At 36.6% G+C, this 19,384-nt stretch overlaps 2 protein-coding genes across 3 annotated transcripts; both read right to left on the bottom strand.

The window, feature by feature from the left end:
- Window positions 1-319: 319 nt before the first annotated feature.
- Window positions 320-8,298, bottom strand: LOC109067872 (sortilin-like). 2 transcript variants are annotated; one of them, XM_042741669.1, is made up of 21 exons: window positions 7,910-8,294; window positions 7,720-7,782; window positions 7,433-7,509; window positions 6,964-7,066; window positions 6,320-6,487; window positions 6,114-6,187; window positions 5,918-5,964; window positions 5,617-5,753; window positions 5,398-5,481; window positions 4,657-4,717; window positions 3,922-4,077; window positions 3,374-3,471; window positions 2,949-3,048; window positions 2,707-2,878; window positions 2,399-2,592; window positions 1,811-2,003; window positions 1,609-1,725; window positions 1,403-1,508; window positions 1,043-1,149; window positions 797-914; window positions 320-699 (listed from the first exon to the last, which is right to left on the bottom strand). In XM_042741669.1, the coding sequence occupies exons 1-21, from the start codon at window positions 8,132-8,134 to the stop codon at window positions 685-687; spliced, it is 2,415 nt and encodes an 804-aa protein (XP_042597603.1). In that variant the 5' UTR covers window positions 8,135-8,294; the 3' UTR covers window positions 320-684. The 2 variants fall into 2 exon arrangements, with proteins under 2 accessions (XP_042597603.1, XP_018940299.2); XM_019084754.2 differs by lacking the exons at window positions 320-699; window positions 1,403-1,508; window positions 1,609-1,725 and having other exon boundaries at window positions 7,910-8,298.
- A 2,461-nt stretch (window positions 8,299-10,759) lies between these two features.
- cep83 (centrosomal protein 83) lies at window positions 10,760-17,815 on the bottom strand. Its single transcript, XM_042741686.1, has 16 exons — window positions 17,745-17,815; window positions 16,914-17,119; window positions 16,656-16,806; window positions 15,645-15,737; window positions 15,313-15,444; window positions 14,982-15,233; window positions 14,057-14,188; window positions 13,830-13,944; window positions 13,607-13,751; window positions 13,367-13,516; window positions 13,086-13,161; window positions 12,827-12,984; window positions 11,966-12,095; window positions 11,714-11,817; window positions 11,426-11,594; window positions 10,760-11,292 (listed from the first exon to the last, which is right to left on the bottom strand). Exons 2-16 carry the CDS (start codon window positions 17,117-17,119, stop codon window positions 11,137-11,139), a joined length of 2,169 nt encoding a protein of 722 aa, XP_042597620.1. The 5' UTR covers window positions 17,745-17,815; the 3' UTR covers window positions 10,760-11,136.
- Between the last annotated feature and the right edge of the window lie 1,569 nt (window positions 17,816-19,384).

Genomic DNA, 19,384 nt, shown 5'->3' on the forward strand with positions numbered 1-19,384 from the left:
GTGAGGTGAGTGTATGCTCTGGTGAGGTGTGTGGTTTGTTTGTTTTCCAAGACAGACAACTGTTTGGTGTCTTTCTCGTTTGACATTTGTCTGTAGTAGTATTGTATATTAGCAATTCACTTCAAAAATCTTCAACAAAATCCTACAAAAAAAGATAGCACATATATAAATAAAAAAAAAAAAAAAAAAAAAAACTTATTTTTTTGTAATAATTATATACTAAACAATATACTTATTATGGTGTATTATGGGTAACACAATAATAATAGATGAAAAATATGAATAATAAAAAATAGGATGAGCATAAATAATTCAGACGTTTGAATGCATTTTAATTTATTTACAATTCAGTAAATACAGTAGATTGGTCTATTTGAAAATACATAGTCCCAAATTTCAAGGAGGATTGCCAGCAGCAGCCAGAGGGAATATGAATGATTCCAGTGCAAAAGACAGAGAGAGTAAAATTAAATTCACTCATAATGATTGCCTTCTGGTTCCTGTATAAGACACTTCATAGGACAAAATAAGAACTTGATATAATTTGCCTCGGTTTGAAAAATGTAGTTTTGCGTTTTTTCCAAGCGTTTATTGTCCATTTACAGTCCCTAGGTTTTGGGATTCATTTGAAATAATTCACACTTGTCTGCAAATCCTGAGTAGTTCCCAGAGATTAAATGTTGTTCATTCAATGAGATCCTAAAGAAGAAAAAAAAAAAAAAAGTCAGCAATCAACTACAAATAAATAAAAACAGACAAATTTAGTGGATAATATTGATAGATTCATCAAACTCACATCATCAGAATCCTCCTGGACTTGGAAACCATTTAGTTTGCTATTGGGGCTGCTGTCGTTGCTACCACACAGATCATCATCTTTGAGTCGCAGAACGGAAAAGCGATATGCAGGTGACCTGCAGGGGGCAGAATTTGACCAATAGAGAATCTGACTATTTCTTTCTTGTGCGAGAGATACCAAATGTGGCTTCAAATGGATGTAATAACCAGTGGAGGCCAGTCAGGTTTTATTATGTGATCTTACCTTTGCCTAAAGTTTATTCTCCTTGAAGTGATTATCAAAGCTGCAGTAATAACCAAACCAATGACCCCCACGCAAGTGCACACCACAATAAGAACCAGCATGCCCAACTGCAAATAGAAAGACAGTAAATGTATAATGTATCCGGTTCATCAACTATGTTTCTCATTTTGTATTCTTTTAAAGCTCTGATTCATTTATGAACGAAATTCATATTGACATTCAGAAATACAGCACTTTTCCTCATACTGGTTAAGCAAACTGTGCTCTTTATATTGTAACATACATGATAAGGGATTTTACTTCATGTTTGTTGGCCACTGTATAGTATATAATTACTGTCATGACAAATGGGCCACTCACTGATCTCACAGTATGCGAATTTGAGGAGGCTGGTAAAATGTCCTCCCCTTCTCTTCTTGGAGGGCTGAAACCTCCCTCACATTTATCACCAGGAATCTTACGATACCTGTTTAACACAGTGGTATGATTATAACTATTAAGTGTATGCGTGTGTGTTTTAATTTTTTTTTATATATATGGAAAATAAAGATATATTTCACCATCACCCTGTATTCTGAAGGTCTTCTACGTCCCCATTTAAGCTAATATACTGGGTTAGATTCAAGAAGTCAGGTTGTAGGAGACACTCCAAAGTGTTTTCATGCAGATAGAAACCATACTCGCTGTTGACAGGAGATATGTTCAGAAAACACTTTTGTTTGGCCACAAGCAGAAGTCCAAACCTCAGTGTGGTGCAATTTCTCCTACCACATATAGTCATCTCTAGTGCAAGGACAAGGGTGCTGCTGCCTGCTGACCACATATCCTCTCCCATTTCTACATGCTGACAGTTTCTTCAGTCTTCTAAATGTTTCTTTGTAGCCCAAGAGGCAACCGTCTGTTTCTGGGTCAGAGTCATAGTCAGAGTGCGCCAACCACTGCACATAGTCCTGTTCATCACCTAGGAACACAGAGAGATTGTAAACCTGTAGTTTTTACTAGAACTTTTTCATTCTTAAGGCAGTGACATGAAGGTGATGGGCTGGTTGGTAACAGAGATCACTTCGATTGGCTATTCAGCTTAGTGAACCAGTGCAAGCAAGAAAAATGGAAGTGATGAAAGCTGGTATGGAGAGTTATTTCCTCTTTCCTCTTTAGAATGTATGTGCTAGCTGCCCATTGGCTGTAGTCTTTGTGGTGTGTTCAAGTGCAATTTTTTGGTTCAGATGCAGGCGTTATGAGGCAACCACAGTTGGCTTTCGTCGCCACTATGATTTGTATCAAAGCTTTGATGATATAGTATAATACTTATTACAGTATTTAAAATTTGCCCATAATTCTTGAAATGTTTCTTACATTCTCTGGTGAGCAGGTGCTCAAAGTCTATGGTGACAGCCACCCATATGGGCTGATCATCATCATCTGGTCGGTAGCCGAAAATGCTGATATTCATTGTCTTAGTGCCTGGCTCGGATGCCAGTCCGGCCAAGAAGATCGGGTGGCTGGTGAAATTAAATATTTTCCAGCACTGTCCTTCATCTGTGGAAAACCTGAAAACATTCAGACACACAGTCATATATGACATTGACTACATATTACACATTTTTTCTTTTAGAACAAGAACAACGTGTAATACAACTGCAGGGCAAGTGATAGTGTGTTACTTTATTGAGCTGATCTGTCTGTCTCTATGCGCCTCCACAGCCACTATCAGGCCTCCAGAGTCTAGGATGGTGTAGTGGTGAGGTCCTCTCAGAGTCCCCCACCAGGTGTAACCTCCGTCCCCAGACACATACACATCCGGCCGAACCGCTGAAATGGAGTCACCGACACTACCTGCAGTAACATTCAACATTCAGACAAGTTTGAATGTTAAGTTGTGGAGATAGTTGGTAGGGACTAGTACCGTGAGCGATGACCAGACCAATGGCGGTAGGTTCAGAGAGAGGCAGCATGGGAGTGATTCCACTGAAGTGACTGTGCTCTCCATGGATATGCAGGTTACACTGGAACAGAAAACGAAAACATCACATGCACATATTTACAATAAGCTCTAAAGTCGTCATGACATGAAAAAATTAAACCGATGTATAGAACCAAGTCACTGTATCCAAGTAACCGATGTATTTTTTTTTTTTTCGAAATCCATTATCATATGTCTTGATTTTTTTTTGGTTTTAAGATAATTTGTCAAAAGGTCTGCTGTTTCAAAAATATTTTTAAACTTTAACTAATTAAATGCAATTTCTCAGAATTAATTCTGTTTCAAAAATATTTTGAAACTTTAACAAATTAAATGCAATTTCTCAGAATTAATTCCCCAGCGGTTACCTTTTTTGAGCTGTCTGAACAATTCACATTCTCTGGCTTCTTCAGAAATCTCCATCGCCTGCCTCTGTCGAACGAAATGACTGAACGAATGCGTCCATCTGTGGTCCAAAATGAGTTTGACATATTTTAGTAATGACATAAAAGCATCACCTATACAAGTGTGTTTAGAAATTTGCCACTTAATGCGATAGTTCACCCGCCGACAATGAAAATTCTGTCATCAGTTACTCAACCCCATAAGACTTCCATTCATCTTTGAAAGAAAAAACAAATGTAATTTTTTATGAAACCTGAGAGGTTTTTCCCGCTCCACTCCACTTAAACATTGACGCTTCAAAAAATTTGTATACATTGGTTTAATCCAAATCTCCCGAAGAGACACAATCGCTTTATATGATAATAGATTTAATTTAGGCTTTTTTCACACATGTGCATAAAGCACATCAAATATGGTAAACGGAAGCTGAAAGGTAATTTTCAATTCTGGGTGAACTAACCCTTTGGGCACCCTTTAAGACAAATAAACAACATGAAACAAACGTTCATACCCTCCTCCAGTATGTTGGTGAAATAGACTCCTCTCAAAGATGTAACGTTAGTGAAATCGCTCTTCCCCTCCCCGCCGAAAAGGTGGCGCTCCAGAGACTTCGAATACAGGATTCCACGGTCATCAGAGGTGTAGATTGTCCCAAAATATGTGTCTTCTGTAAGCATGTGAGATCACATCACATTCAAACACTCCGCTGACACTGCTTTCTCTCAGACGAGATAAGAGATCAGCCATAAGCCATCATTATTCACACACTTACACAGCAAACCCATCTAACCGGCTTCATGTGATAAAATGTGAATCGAACATCCAGTAAGAAACAGATCGACATGTAAAAAGCATGATGGGAAATAAGATAACTCTTCACATGTGCCATGGACTGTATGTCATACATACATGTAAATACAATGAGGGGTGTATTTGTGTCTAACTTTCCACTAGTGTGACAGCGGAGGCCTGACTGAAAGACTACATCATCTTCACTCTTATCTGTTTCTAGTGATCATCGCAGCAAAAAGACCTCCAGACTCGAAGATGAATAAGCGTACACACTGACCCAAAAGATTCTAGCATTCTATGATATGTCAACACAAAGTGGACCTCACGTGACAAGTCCAATCTATACACTGTTAAACTGACAGTGGTTGAGCTGTTAAATAATACAAATACTTTTCTTTTACACCTCTAACAGGATGGAGAAAATTAGAGGAAGTTAAAAAGCGTGAAACGGCACCTCCAGGGCTGTCCACATGCATGAAGATCATGTCCTCGTCGCCGTCCAAAACGGAGTAGAACTGCAAACAGACATCAAAAGTGAGTCAAACAGTTGCACACAGCTCTCCAGTCATGTCTGTGAGAGGCTGTGACAGGTTTCTTTTTTTTCTGCCAAATCAGCAGGGCCAACTCATACATTTCCCCAAACATATTTATGAAAATAAAACAATAATAAAAAAAAATACATTTTATTATATGAATTAATGATAAAGTAATACATTATTAATATAATCCAACTATTATAATTATTATATGTAATTATATTTAATTAAATAAATATAAATTTAAAAAATAAGTTATTGATAAAGTAACAAGATATTAATGCAATTCAATTATTATATTATTTATTGATTTATTGATGTTGCTATATTAATTATATTCATATAAAAAAAATCATATGTATTAAATATTTGTTATTTTCAATGCTATTATAATACATTATAAATTCTAAATACATTAATATATCAGTTTTATTATTTTATTAAAAGTGTGTTCGAACTTGTTTTATAACTAAATAATAGATGCATTATATCATTATTATCAATCATACATTATATCAATTAATACATTAATTAAAATGATTACATTACTATATTTATATTATTATTAATCAATAAATAACTTATAATTATTAATTAATTAATTATATTTATATATATATAGAGAGAGAGAGAGTTCAAACTTTGTGTGTTTTTCACACCTGCTCTGTAGTTGTTGATGGTAGCTGAGCTTTTTGTAAATGGTCACCCTGGTCCGAGGACACATAGATGACACGGGGAGAGGACTGTAAACACAACATCTCATAAATCAAGCATGCTTTGATTCTTACAGAAGGGAAAATGAAAAAGGGTGGGCAACATGGTGTGTGTTCATGTGGGTGAACACATGCTTGAGTGTGCATGTTGTCTGAGGTCCACACCAGTTTCTCCATGACAGAGGTAAACAGGAAGCCACCGATATATCTGAAGGAGAAGACGTTCTTGGCAATGGTGGTGAAAGTTTTGCCGAAATCCTGCGTCCGTCTTAGAATAAGCTCGCCTCGTCTTGCTGCCTCCACTGGTTCAAACCCAATTAATAGAGTTCATTCATTTATCATCAGTTTATAAGCATGGCCAGTTTTCTGTGTTGTACATAAAATGTATCTCATAGAACATTAATTATTTATGTCTAATGATTCTTTTAATATTATTTAATGAAAAAACCTAGATGAAATTACGCACCAGTTCCTTTTGGGCTGGAACTGAAGAAAAGAGTGATTCCAGACCCCCTTTGAAAGAAATAAAAAATGGAAACTGTATTTTAGTTACAGAATTTTTTTTTTTTTTCCCAATTAGAATATGTTTGAACTGTCTGATTGAAAAAAGTTATAGAAAATATTTTGAAAAAAATAAATAAATAAATAAAATAGATGATGACCATGTGAACGTGTGAACTCCTTCGTGAACTTTAGACCAACTGTTCCCAAAGTCTTGTGAGAGCCATAGCCCACCCTGAAAAGAGAGAGAGAATGTCAACAAACTGTCACAACTAATTCAAAATACTATCAAGGGGTGTAAGAAACCTGAATCACCTCACAAACTGTTAAGGGGGCTTGAAGGACTAGGAGGTAAAACCATACTCACGTCAATGCTGATGACCACAAGGTATTTTGGGTCCTGGTAGTGGAACTGAATGGCCTGTGCTGGATGGAATGGAAGCTGCACTGATCTGAACGTCACACCAGCATCTACTGACGTAAAAATGACTCCTCCTGGGGTCTCGGTGAAAGGCAGGTTGGCTGTTAGAATCACCTATAATGGTGACAAAAACGTTATATGCAATTTACTTATAAAACAATAAAGGACGGAAATCATAAAGAGGAGAAATTACAGTGTAGTTTTTTTTTTTTTTTTTTTGAGATGATGATAAAAGTCAGTTCCAAAGAACTAACACACAGCAGGATATTAGCTTCACACCAACCCACTTCAGAGGAAGTTATAAAAAGCGTGTGGTTTCATGTTAGTGATTGGTTTTAACACAAAGCGGCTGCTGTCAATAGTAATGTCTGTTAAAACCATGAGCTGTCATGAGACAATTGTAAATGCCGTGGTCTTTTGTCTGAACGGAATCTCTCTGGTGTCAGATAGAAAAATAAATATTTCTCACATACTGACAACAACGTACAATGAAAAAGTACTGAAAAAAGGGTCATACTACATCTAATAATATTATTAGTTATCAGAATTTGCCTCGCGAGAGATAAAGCCATGTTAGTACATTTATTTACCTGTTGAGGGTTCCCAGGTCCAGCACTTATCCCAAAGTCCTTCTTTATAAATGTGTTTTTAATGGCATGGGAGACATCATGAAAAGACTTTCCATAGTCTTCACTATAAAAAGATCCAGCTTATTAGTAAATAAGTCCAAACTGGCTGCATCTTTTAAGAAACAGCTGGCTATGACAATAAAAAGGGTGATTTTTGGCAGGTTTGAGATCAGCATCTGTGGCCGCTTAAAGGAAGCACCAGTAAAAGCCTGAATTGGTCACATTAGTCTACATCCAGGATGCCCGGTCCTGTTCCTGGAGATCTACCGTCATGCAGAGTTTAGCTCCAACCCTGATCAAACACACCGGAACCAGATCTTCAGGAGCACCTGACAATTACAGAATTACAGATTGCAGAGCTGAAGTCTGCAGGTAGATAGATCTCCAGGAACAGGGTTGGGGAGCTCTGGTCTACAACTGCACCACTGACCTCCTATAAAGACGTGATGAACCGCCTTCATAAAATGAGTCCGAGGGAGCGCTGAGTGTGGAAAGGACCAGGATTACCTGCGATGGACAGATAAAAGCATTCAGACCACCCCTGCATCATTTCTTTAAATAAAATAATAGAAAATCTTAAGATCAAAACTGACTGATTATGAATGAAAAATGAATACAGTGGTCATCCAGATTTCCCAGACAATGACCTTAGAGAACTTAGATGAGATAATGATTAGTTACTGGTAATCTTTAGATGATTTGGCAAGACTGGCTTACCCCAGTTCCATCTCCAACCCATGTGAGGGTAAAACTGGATCCATCATCACCATGAAACACAGTCTGGAAAAAGCCCAGAGGACAGAGTTGCACATATACTGATGGAAGTGGACGTTCCTGTTCTGATAGTTCACACACACACACACAAATCTCTATTCGGATTGATTGAACTTCAGTATGTCGTTCTCACCTCGTGTGTGTGGCTGAGCAGAAGCGCTTGGTCTTTGGATGACAGTGGAGACTTGCATGCTGTGAAATGCGCTTGTCCAGTCCAGGTGTCCCGTCTGTGTCTCGAGTGACCGCGTGCAGCCCGAGAGAAAGTCACCGTCCTCGCGTTGCGCTTCCCGTGAACGAACGCATCCTGTCCGAGGACAAGTAAGCACACACTACCCAATACGAGCAATGTCCAGTTCATGACTGTATGACAGATGACAAAGAAGCAAGATTCCTAATGCCTCGGAAGATGCGCGCGGGAGGAGGAGTGAGAGCCACTGTCCGGATTCCGACTCACTGCAGACTCAAGGCAAGTGTGTCAAAGCGATGTGAGCTGCAGCATATAGTTCCGAGTCAGCATGATGGCTAAATATTCTGCACAAGCCTATAATACCAAACAAAGCAACATTATGGGACATTATAGACGTGTACAGGGCATTTGGGCATCAGGTGGAGGATTTTGAGCATCAACGCGGCAGCATTTGAATAGTGTGCGTAAATTATAATTAAGATTTGGGTACATTTAGGCACGTGCATGGCTTTCATAGTACATGCCAACACACTCTTATAGCAATTCGTAACTATTTTACGTTTTGGCACATTCTTATGAATTGGTATGACTTCTTTAGGTTTACTGTTTACTCAGTTAGGAACTGGCATAAAGTTGGCTTGAAGTTGGACGTTCGATATTCGCAAATCTAGGGACCGTCTTTAAAGTTACATGCAAACTACTATACACTTCTCTAACGTCAATAGCATGCAAGGAGAATGACTAACAGTCATGAAAACAACTGTTAACTGTTCATCCAGGTGTCAACTATAATGCACACCTTTTATATATTTTTGATAATTATTCAAATAAACTGTAAATCATAAGTAAAATATTGCTACTTTCATATTACAAATGGACGTAAACACTCATTTAAAGCTCAATAGCATTTGAACAGAATGACTCACATTCATAAAACATACTGTTAAGTGTTCATCTGGTGTCAGCTATAATGCACACCTTTTATATTTTTTCATAATTATTTTCAAATAAACTGTAAATAATATGTAGAATATTGCTAATTTTCATTACCGAATGGGGCTCAAATGTAAAATATAATAATTTGCATAATTGAAAAAATAGCATTTGAACAGAATGACTCACATTCATAAAACATACTGTAAATTGTTCATCTTGGTGTCAACTATAATGCACACCATTCATATTTTCATAATTATTAAAATAAACTGTAAATCAAATGTAAAATATTGCTACTTTTCATTACCGAATGCACTTAAATACAAATTTAAAGCTCAATAGCATTTGAACAGAATTACTTACATTCATAAAACATACTGTAAATTGTTCATCTAGGTGTCAACTATAATGCACACCTTTCATATTTTTCAAAATTATTCAAATAAACTGTAAATCATATGTAGAATATTGTTCTTTTCATTACCGAATGGGCTTAAATGTAAAATATGCCATAATTTGAAGCTCAAAACACATTTGTAAATTGTTCATCAGAATGCTCACTCAAATAAACTGTAAATCATAAAACATACTTAAAGCTCATAATTAGGTGTCAACTATAATGCACACCATGACATATTTTTCAAAATTATTCAATAAAACTGTAAATCATATGTAGAATATCAATATTTTTCATGATTAAAATATGCCATAATTTAAGCTCAAAAAACCATTTGAACAGAATGACTCACTTTATAAAGCATACTGTAAATTGTTCATCTAGGTGTCAACTATAATGCACACCATTCATATTTTCATAATTATTCAAATAAACTGTAAATCATATGTAAAATATTGCTACTTTTCATTACCGAATGGGCTTAAATAAAACATGCCATATTAGCAATATGTTACATATGATTTACAGTTTATTTTATAATTATGAAAAATATGAAAGGTGTGCATTATGTTGACACCTAGATGAACACTTTACAGTATGTTTTATGAATGTAAGTAATTCTGTTCAAATGCTATTGAGCTTTAAATTTGTATTTAAGTGCATTCCGTAATGAAAAGTAGCAATATTTTACATATTGATTTACAGTTTATTTGAATAATTATAAAAAAAAATGAAAGGTGTGCTTTATAGCTGACACCTAGATGAACACTTTACAGTATGTTTTATGAAAGTGAGTCATTCTGTTCAAATGCTATTGAGCTTCAAATTATGGCATATTTTAATTTTGAGCCCATTCGGTAATGAAAATTAGCAATATTTTACATTTGATTTACAGTTTATTTTAATAATTATCCAAAAATATAAAAGGTGTGCATTATAGTTGACACCTGGATGAACAATCAGCAGTTGTTTTCATGACTGTTAGTCATTCTCCTTGCATGCTATTGACGTTAGAGAAGTGTATAGTAGTTTCGCATGTAACTTTAGAGACGGTCCCTAGATTTGCGAATATCGAACGTTCAACGTTCAAACTTTATGCCAGTGGTTTACCTGGGACCTCATGCTTACTTAAAATATCCTAAAATAAGTTTTTACACAAGTCAAATCGTATGAATCCTCAAAAAAGTAAAATAGTTACGTTTTCTCATTAGATTTTGGACCCTATGACAGTTCGTTGAGTTGTAACGTTATTAATTTAATTATTCGGTCACAAGTAAACAATAATAAAACGAGAGGATAATGATAAAATAAAAACAATAATAAAATAATAATAATAACCTGTTGGGGTGAGTGCTTTTAGAGACACATTCGTCAGTATTAAATCATTATTTTTTTACCATAATAAAAAATTCAGCCCTATTGAAAGCTTTTGTGATAAATGAATCTCAAGATCACAAATTACAAACAGTTTAATTTGTTTTTATTCGATTTTTTTTCCCCAAAAGATGAAAAGGTGTTGTCTTCTATTATAGATGCACACTTGGACTCATATAAAACATGGCTTCTCAGGTTTGAAACAAGTTACAGATCATTTTCAATATGTACAACAAAAACCCTGCAACACAAACCAACAATTTATGAAAGCTTTAGAAGCCCCTCCCCCCAGTTAAAAAAATATTGTCCCACTAGACAATTAATAAATAATGCAACAGGTTTTTCTGAAAACATCTCTGACCTTTCTGTTGCAAAACACTGCGAGTCGTTTCAAATAAAACAGCTCACAAATGTCACAGTATGTTCAGTTTTTGGCACATGGTGAATGTAATAACACAGGTAGTGGTCAAGAAAGGTCTGGAAGCACGTCCCGTGGGCTTGAGAGTCTCTCTCTGTCTCTGTCCAGAGGAGCAGCCAGCTCTTCCAGCTGCTGTTGCTGACTGTTTTCCAACTCTTCCAAGCGTCTCCGCAGCACAGACAGCTCCCTCTGGTGCTGATCCTCCTGAGAGAGGAAATGCAGAAACAGATGAGTGGGATGAAGAGGGGAGGATGGGAAAGCAGCAGATGTATATCCTGGGTTTTGTTATGGCCGACAAAATAATATTCTACATTGTGGATGGGATGTTTGCAGACACCTGTATATTCGAGAAGATGGATTCTGCTGGGATGAGGAGGGATTGAGCAAGAGGGGTGGAGGAGGTCATCTGGTTGCCCAGCAACAGACGACGGAACTCATTGTGTCTCCTCTGCAGCTCCTTCAGACGCTTGCTGAGCTGAGCATGTTCTTCAGAGTATGAGGATTTCCTGAGTGCACACACACATAAATAGAAAAAATATCATATTATAAACACATGCATATATACATACATTATTCTCTATAGCAAAAGGCCCCTGATGGTGTTATAAACTGAAGATGGAAGTACTTTCTAGCTGTGCTTGCTTCAATTTCAAGTTCTTCTATCTTGGCTTCCAGGAGCTGAATCTTGTCTTGAAGTTTGTTTTCTTTCAGTTCTGTCATGGTTTTTCTCTGGATAAGAAAACAGACCAATAATGCACCTTTATAATAACAATAGTTGTGACAATAATTACAAAGAAATATAAAAGTACCACACAAAAACTTATAGATAGTTAACCTTTCATGCTCCAAAAAGAATATTGTAGAATTTAGACACTACCTTTTTCTGAGCAAATGCTGCCCTCTGCAAGCGCTCTTTGGCCTGGCTGTATTTCTCTCGTAGTTCTGCTTCTCCTTCCTGCAGTTTGTGTTTCTCCTCCAACCATTCCACCCGCCTTTCCTCCACCAACCTGTGACAATAAAACATCACTTAATTAAACAATTCACTGTTCACTATATTGTTACAATTTTTAGGCAATTTCCATGGAAAGAAAAGAGTCAAATCGCATTAACTATTAATAATAAAAAAAGATAAAAATAAAACAAATAATAATAATTGTAATAAAGAAGATAGGGATATACAAACAGGATAATTTACACACAGAAAGAAAAAAATCTATTTAGTGTTTAGAAACATTCAAGAAGTTGTCCTGTTCAGTTGAAAGTGAACAGGAAATGATGGGAGTAAGGGAGAAGTGGAGTCAGAAGTGGAGTCACTAGCTGGATTTGAGTCACATCACTTATAAACACCAAGAGTTAACATCAGTAATATTTGCTAAATATTAGGCCATGACTCTGATATATTCACATATGATAATATCAATTTTTTTTTTTTTTTTAGATGATTTAATATAGTTATCACCAAAAAAAAATCAAAACAATCATCTAATGTACCATTATCAACAAATCACCAATATTTGTAATTGCAGGGAAACATGTCTATCAAGCACTTTTATAAAAGTTGAATCTTGCTTTAAAATTGACATTTCATCTTACCAATCAACTCTACCTCAAGCCTCTAAACTGAAGAAATGCTAAATGGCACTTTTGATGCTCGCTCAGCAAGCTGTCAGCATTCTCTGAAATATTTTTGGTTCTCATTTGACAGTGACACTGGTATCCAGGTTACAATAAGGCGTACCTCTCGGCTTCCTGTTGGGTCCGTTCTATTTGTGTGCGAGTGCTCCGTAGCTCCTCTCTCACTCGCTCCAGACTTTCTCTCAGTCTGCTATTGGTGTCCAGCAGCTCACTCTCTGAGTGAGACAGGGTTCCTATCTGTAGATTCAGCTCAGCGTTTTGCTAATAAACACAATTTACAAAACAGATTATTTGAGTTACATGAAACCTCACGACTTCCATCTCTATATTCACAGTAATTTCACTTATTTTCCAGTGCTTACTCGTCTCAGGTCCGCGTTTTCTGCTCTTAAGCTTTCTAGCTCTTCCAGCTGTTGGCTCTGCTGCTGAACCTTGACTCTGTATCACAAGCATTCAGACAGGAAATCAACTTATTGATCAGAAATCATCTTACTTCATGCAGCTACTGAGCATTTAGCAATTTCTTCTCACTCAGTAGAAGTCAACATGAAATCAATATTAATGCGAACAATTCATCCATGTATGTTTTTATATATAATTATGTGGATGTTAAACTGAATCAAATGACCCTGAAGAAGCTTGCCTCAGATTTTGCAGTTCCTTACGAACAGACTCTTCCCCCAATTGTGCAGCTCGGAGACGCTCGTCCCACTCCTCTTTCTGAGAGCTCCCCGCTGCCTCCTGAAGAGCTCTCTGCTGTTCAAGCTCAGATAAACGATTCTCCAGCTCCAGCCTGATGACAATGAAATAAATACATTTGAATGTAGAAAATCCCATGAAGCTTTGAATCAGTCCCTCGTTTGATATTAATAATAGTGCTTACTTTTCTTCCTGAAGGGAAGCCATCTTGTGTATCTCGTCCTCTCTCGCCGCCTGAACCCTGCGCACCATCTCACGCTCTTTTTCAGATATCAACTCTTTATTTCTCTCCAACGCTGACTTCATGACCTCAATATCTGACTGTAGACCTAAGACAGAGAGAGAGACACTTATTATTGTAAAATAGGTTCCAAGAAAGTAAATGAAAGATGAAGATGTTTGTTTACCCTCTACTTGGCACTGCAGTGTATCTCGGTCTCTTTCTAGGTCTCCTTTGGCTCTGACACACTCTAGTTTTAAGTTACTCAACTCCAGTTTATGTGTGTGCTTCATCTCTTCAATCTGACCAAGAAAGCAAACACAATTGACGGGATATATTACTACAGATATAAAGCATGAGGAAATGTGGTGATAAAATCTGACTGGTCAAGTCACTCAGGCTGTATTCATGCACCTGACTGTTGAGTGAGTGGATCTCCCTTTCAGCTTTGTGCAGTTTGCCTGTGAGGAGTGTGTTTTGTTCCTGAGATAGACGGAGTTCACTTTCTGTCCGGTCCAACTGCATATGAATAGACTGCTTCTCTGCCTAAACACCAACAGATGGGGACAGAAACTGGCCTTCAAACGCCTTAATAAATATCTTTTTTTTTAATTTTTTTTTTTTTATGTGATATGTCAAATGTTGTGATATATACAAATCACATATATATATATATAAAAAAAAAACATTAAATGTGCTTATCTGATTATAGAATTTGTAAAAATATTTCAAATAAAATATTCAGAATGAAATAAATAGTTAATATAAAAACGGCAAAATCCTAAAACATGAATTGTGAATCAGAGACCTTTAATGTGGTCTCAAACTTTGGACTTCACAGTTCATAAATTATTTATGTTATACTTAATACATATTTATTATATATATTCTATTTTATTTTTTAAGATATTTCCAAAAAAAAAAAAAAAAAAAAAAGGGAAATTGCTGTGCTTAACAGATCAGTAAAAATGACTTAATTGCTTGAAATTTTCAAATGAAAAAAGCAGGATCAGCACTCACTTAAGCAGGAAAAGCAGGAAAAGCAGAAAAGCACTTATAATATTTTTTATTTTTTTATTATTGTACAAAAAGCAGGAATGCATCATCAAGCGGACAGCGTAGAAAGAGAGAGAGAGGAAATGGAATTTGGATATTGAGTAAATGTTTTTTTTTGCATCGTGAGCATGAGTATTATCAAATTTGTAATATCTATTAATATATATATATATATATATAAAGTATATATATATAACACTTTTTACACTGAACTTGCCTCATTTTCCTCATCAAATCTTATTTGTTATCAAAAATCTACAATGCTTCACTTTTATCCGCTCACCTCCAGGGCTTTCACTGCAGCCTGGGATTCAGCCAGCTGTCGAATCTGGATCCGCTGCACATTTTCAGCCTGAGCACCAGAGTTATTTCTCTCCGCCCTGAGTTCAGTGACCTCTGCCTCCAGGCCTTTGAGCCGCTGGTGGAGTTGAGCTTTCTCCCTCAGCAGGGCTTCAACCCGTTTCCCGTCCCGTGCCGGGTCTCCGCTCTGCAGCTGAGCAGCCAGATTCTCCTTATCACGCTCAAGTCGGGCCACCTGCACAATCACATATATAACACTCCTTCATAAACAAACACCGCTGGGTCAAAACTCAATTCAAATTGATAAAACATACATCAGCTTCATGCCGTATCCGCCTCTCCTCCAGGACTCGGACGTGCTCCTCTTTCTGGTGATCAAACTCGGACTTGAGGAAAGTGAGGTCATAACGGAGCTTATTATACTCAGACCTGTAATTCTCTGCTTCCTGTCACAGAGAGAAATAAAGAAGGACGTTTCAAGACTAAACTAGTAGATAGTGTGTTGTTTATAACGTGTAGGAAAGACAAAGCAATCATCTGTAATGGACGGGATTCTGGTGGTAGCATGTACTAAGGGGGTTATCATGGGAACAGGAGTTAATAGTTGTGGAGTGGGAGTCAGCTGGTGTGGAGGGGCATCTTTTACCTCCTGCAGTTTGTTGAAGCGTTCTCTGACGGGAGCCTCCAACTCCTGCTGCACCTGTGCTTTCAAGAGCTCCAGCCGCTGAGGGCTCAGCACCAAATACACGATCAACACAAAAGTGCTGCTTTGTCAGCAAAATGTCTAATTCAAGCATACATGTGTTTACGTATCTCTGCAGCTCCAAGATATATCCATAGCCATATATATATATATATGGTAATTGAAATTAACTGAAATAAAATATTAGGTGAAAAAAAATGAGAAATTGTCATGGCAACTAACTGAAATAAAGTGTAAAGTGGAAGTACTAAAATGACTAAAACTGAAATAAGATACAGCTAAATAGAAATAATAATAAAAAAAATAATAATAAAAATGACAAAAGCACATAACAAAATTACTAAAACTCAAATTTAAATTGAAAACTAAACTAAAAGCTAACCAAAATGCTACATGTATAAATAATAAAATGAAACTGGTTTATACTTAATATTTATTACTTAAAAAAAGCTTCATATGCATTTATAAAAAAGCTGATTGTATTGATTTCCATTTTGTCTGTTAGTATACTCTTTTGTAATTTCTACACATAATATAGACAAAGTATGGCGACCTGGTGAGAATATTAAATATAAGATGTAATTTGCTTAAATTTGTTTAATATTTTTCCTACTCTCCATATTTCCATTTGTGTTATTTCACAATTTTTAAATTAACATTTCACAATTATTCTAAAATGTGAAAAAACAAAGAATGAGTAGATGTGCCCAAACATTTTACTTGCATTTTAATAATTATTTATTAATGTGCAATAGCAATCAAATCATTGGAATTTTCATGAAACTTTAAATATTGTCATATATATTCACATCCAAATATATGAACGACTAGTATTATTAATTAGTAGTAACTAGTATGTAAGACTACAGTTTTATATACTACTTTTGAATGTCCAAATTGAGTCTACATGTTGCCTGTAAATGTAAAAAGTGTAAAGTGTACAGTAATGTGTACCTGCAGTCTGAGCTCCTCCAGCTCACGTGTTTTATCCAGCAGTTCACCTCTGAGCTCGGCCAGCAGCAGCTGCTGTTTCTCCTGAGCGACCTGACGATCACTGAGCAGGCGTTTCAGTTCACTCTGCGCCCGGGTGTATTCATCCTGCAGTCTGCACACACACACACACACACACACTTGCTCAGCTTAACCCAAAACAGCAGACACTGAAGTTAAACAGGATATCTTACAGTATATAGATATGCAGTATTCACTCACCTGGTGTGCTCCACTTTCAAGGTCTGGTAGTTGGTCTTGTGGTTCTCGCAGCGCATTCTCTCATCAATAAGCATTTTCTGGAGCTCCATATCGGAGCTGGTGAGTCCCATGGAGCCGCTCAGGAGGACTGCGGTCTTCCCACCTCCTCCCGCAGGCTCCAGGTTTGGGAACAGGGCAGATGACTGCCCTAACGCTGGAGGGTTCATCTGGTCCACAGCAGACAAAAAGAGCGAGGGAACAAAAGCAAAGGATTTTATACCAACCCCAGAAACCACTAAAACCTTAAAAGATCTCTAAATCAACACAAATGACTCCACTTCAGCCAACCCAAGTCAAGAGATGCAGTCATATCTCATCAGGAAGACTATTTTAAATCACTTGTGGGAGCCTAGTTAGCACGAACAAAGCATCTAATCAGTACATGTGCAGCACAAGAGTCCTTGTTGGCTCCTCTGCTCTCAAGTGATTAGAAGTGAAGCTCAGGCCGGTCTCAAGTGATTCCCTCTGTGTTGTAGAAACACCAGCACAAACACATAACGGCTTCACATGTTGTCCAAGCAACTGAGCCACTCGGGAAACGAGCCCAGCTCATTTAAAACAGCGCTAGATGAAGCATCTCGTGTTGTCTGTGACTGGAAGTCAGTGCATGGATGCTTTTAACTGCTGCTATACTGAAATGTCATGTAAACAGTGCATACTGCAGTTATTTCATAAATAAACACCTCTGCTAGGCGTAAAGTACTGCATGCGTTCAAAACGGTACAGAATATAATAATACATTCGTGCACTGGGGTACAAAGTAAATGATTTGAAAAGCTGTTGTAAAGTTACCTGATCCAACCAACATTGACAGCGACGCACTGTTACGTGTTGCTGATGGCGGCCAAAGTCGCCTTTCAAAATAAAAGACTCATTATTTCGACACTTCCCCTTATTTGTTCAAAATATTAGTTATTACATTTTATTTGCATATTTGTGTAATGTGCAATACGAAATCATTCGAATTTTCTTTCATTCATATATATATATATATATATATATATATATATATATATATATATATATATATATATATATATATATATATATTTTAATAGTTTATTATGCCTAACAATCTGTGGTCGAAATGGAGGAAAGAAAGGCATACGGGTTACGGGTTTGAAGTAACATGAGGATCCCTGTAGGCTAAATGTAGAATTTTCTATTTGGGGTGAACCATAGACCGTATAAAAAGGGGTGAACGTCGCAATATATGTTATTGCAATGCAATAACGCTTTAATGCCAGCAGAGGGAGGAAACTGACAGTATTTGAATTTTGTCATTCAATGCAATTTGTTCTGTCAAATTGTGTTCTTTACTGTCACATGGTATCCAGACAGATGCTTTCATTCATACAGACAACTCAGTGGTAATGCATAGGTAAGTTTTGGACCGGTAAAGGATAATATTATCTGCAGGACACAATAACCACAGTGAAAGCAGAGTTTATGCACCATGGTTGTTTTCAGGGTTTGTTTTTGTTTCCTATTTGAATCTGCATGGGTAGCGTCGTTGCTTCTCTTATAAAAATAAGATGTGTTGAGATTGGCGTGGGTGTTTTTATTTTGGCACTGCTATTCCTGAACCCCTTGATATCTTTGGGGATCAACCAGCCCTCATGCAGAGATTAAAGTTATTTATAGTTTTTGCTTAGTATTTTATCTTTAAAAGGACAAGAGAATAAGCCACTCCTGAAATAGACACTGCTTTTCCCACAGTTTATTATGTGTGAGTGAAGAGAAAGAAAGTGTTTTATTTTTTTTAACATGAACATTTATTCAGGTGCTCAGGGAAGTATGCTAAGTGCTTGTGGTGCTGTTAGACCAAAGCTACATTAATGCTTTCTGTATTTTCTTATTTTATAGCATAAATATTATCAAATGTAAAGCTGTGTAATGTAAAGGTGCTGTATTTTTTTTGGAATACCACACAAGTAATGTTACTATAATCTGGCTGATAGTTTTGAAATAACACATCTGTGCCAGCAGTAGTCCATCACACTAGCTTGCCGCGCCGCTCTCTTTAGCCAATCAGAAGCTTCTATGCCCGCCAATCTTCTCGCACTTTTGTTTGGAATTCACATATTTGCTCCCTCTTTCCTCCTATTAGCAAACTATGAAACAAAATAAATATCCCAAAACAAAATACATTCTAACTACAAAATCAACTCTACCATCTAGAGAATGAATTTTAGGTTATGAAGGTTATTTTGTCAGAGCCTGATAGCACCTCCCCTTCTGCTACTGTATGTAAGTAAAGCTAAAATGTTTATAGCACCCTTAATACAATAACCTGTTATCATCAAACTTTTTAAGTCTTTTAAGAAGTGAATTGGCCTTTATTGTACTATGTTGAATTTGTTTTTATGATTTATTTAAATAAATAAAAAAACATGTTTCCCATCATTGTGTGAATCAGCTTTCCATCTAAG

The sequence above is a fragment of the Cyprinus carpio genome, chromosome A4 (assembly GCF_018340385.1).
Source record: "Cyprinus carpio isolate SPL01 chromosome A4, ASM1834038v1, whole genome shotgun sequence".
Classification (NCBI taxonomy): Eukaryota; Metazoa; Chordata; class Actinopteri; order Cypriniformes; family Cyprinidae; genus Cyprinus; species Cyprinus carpio.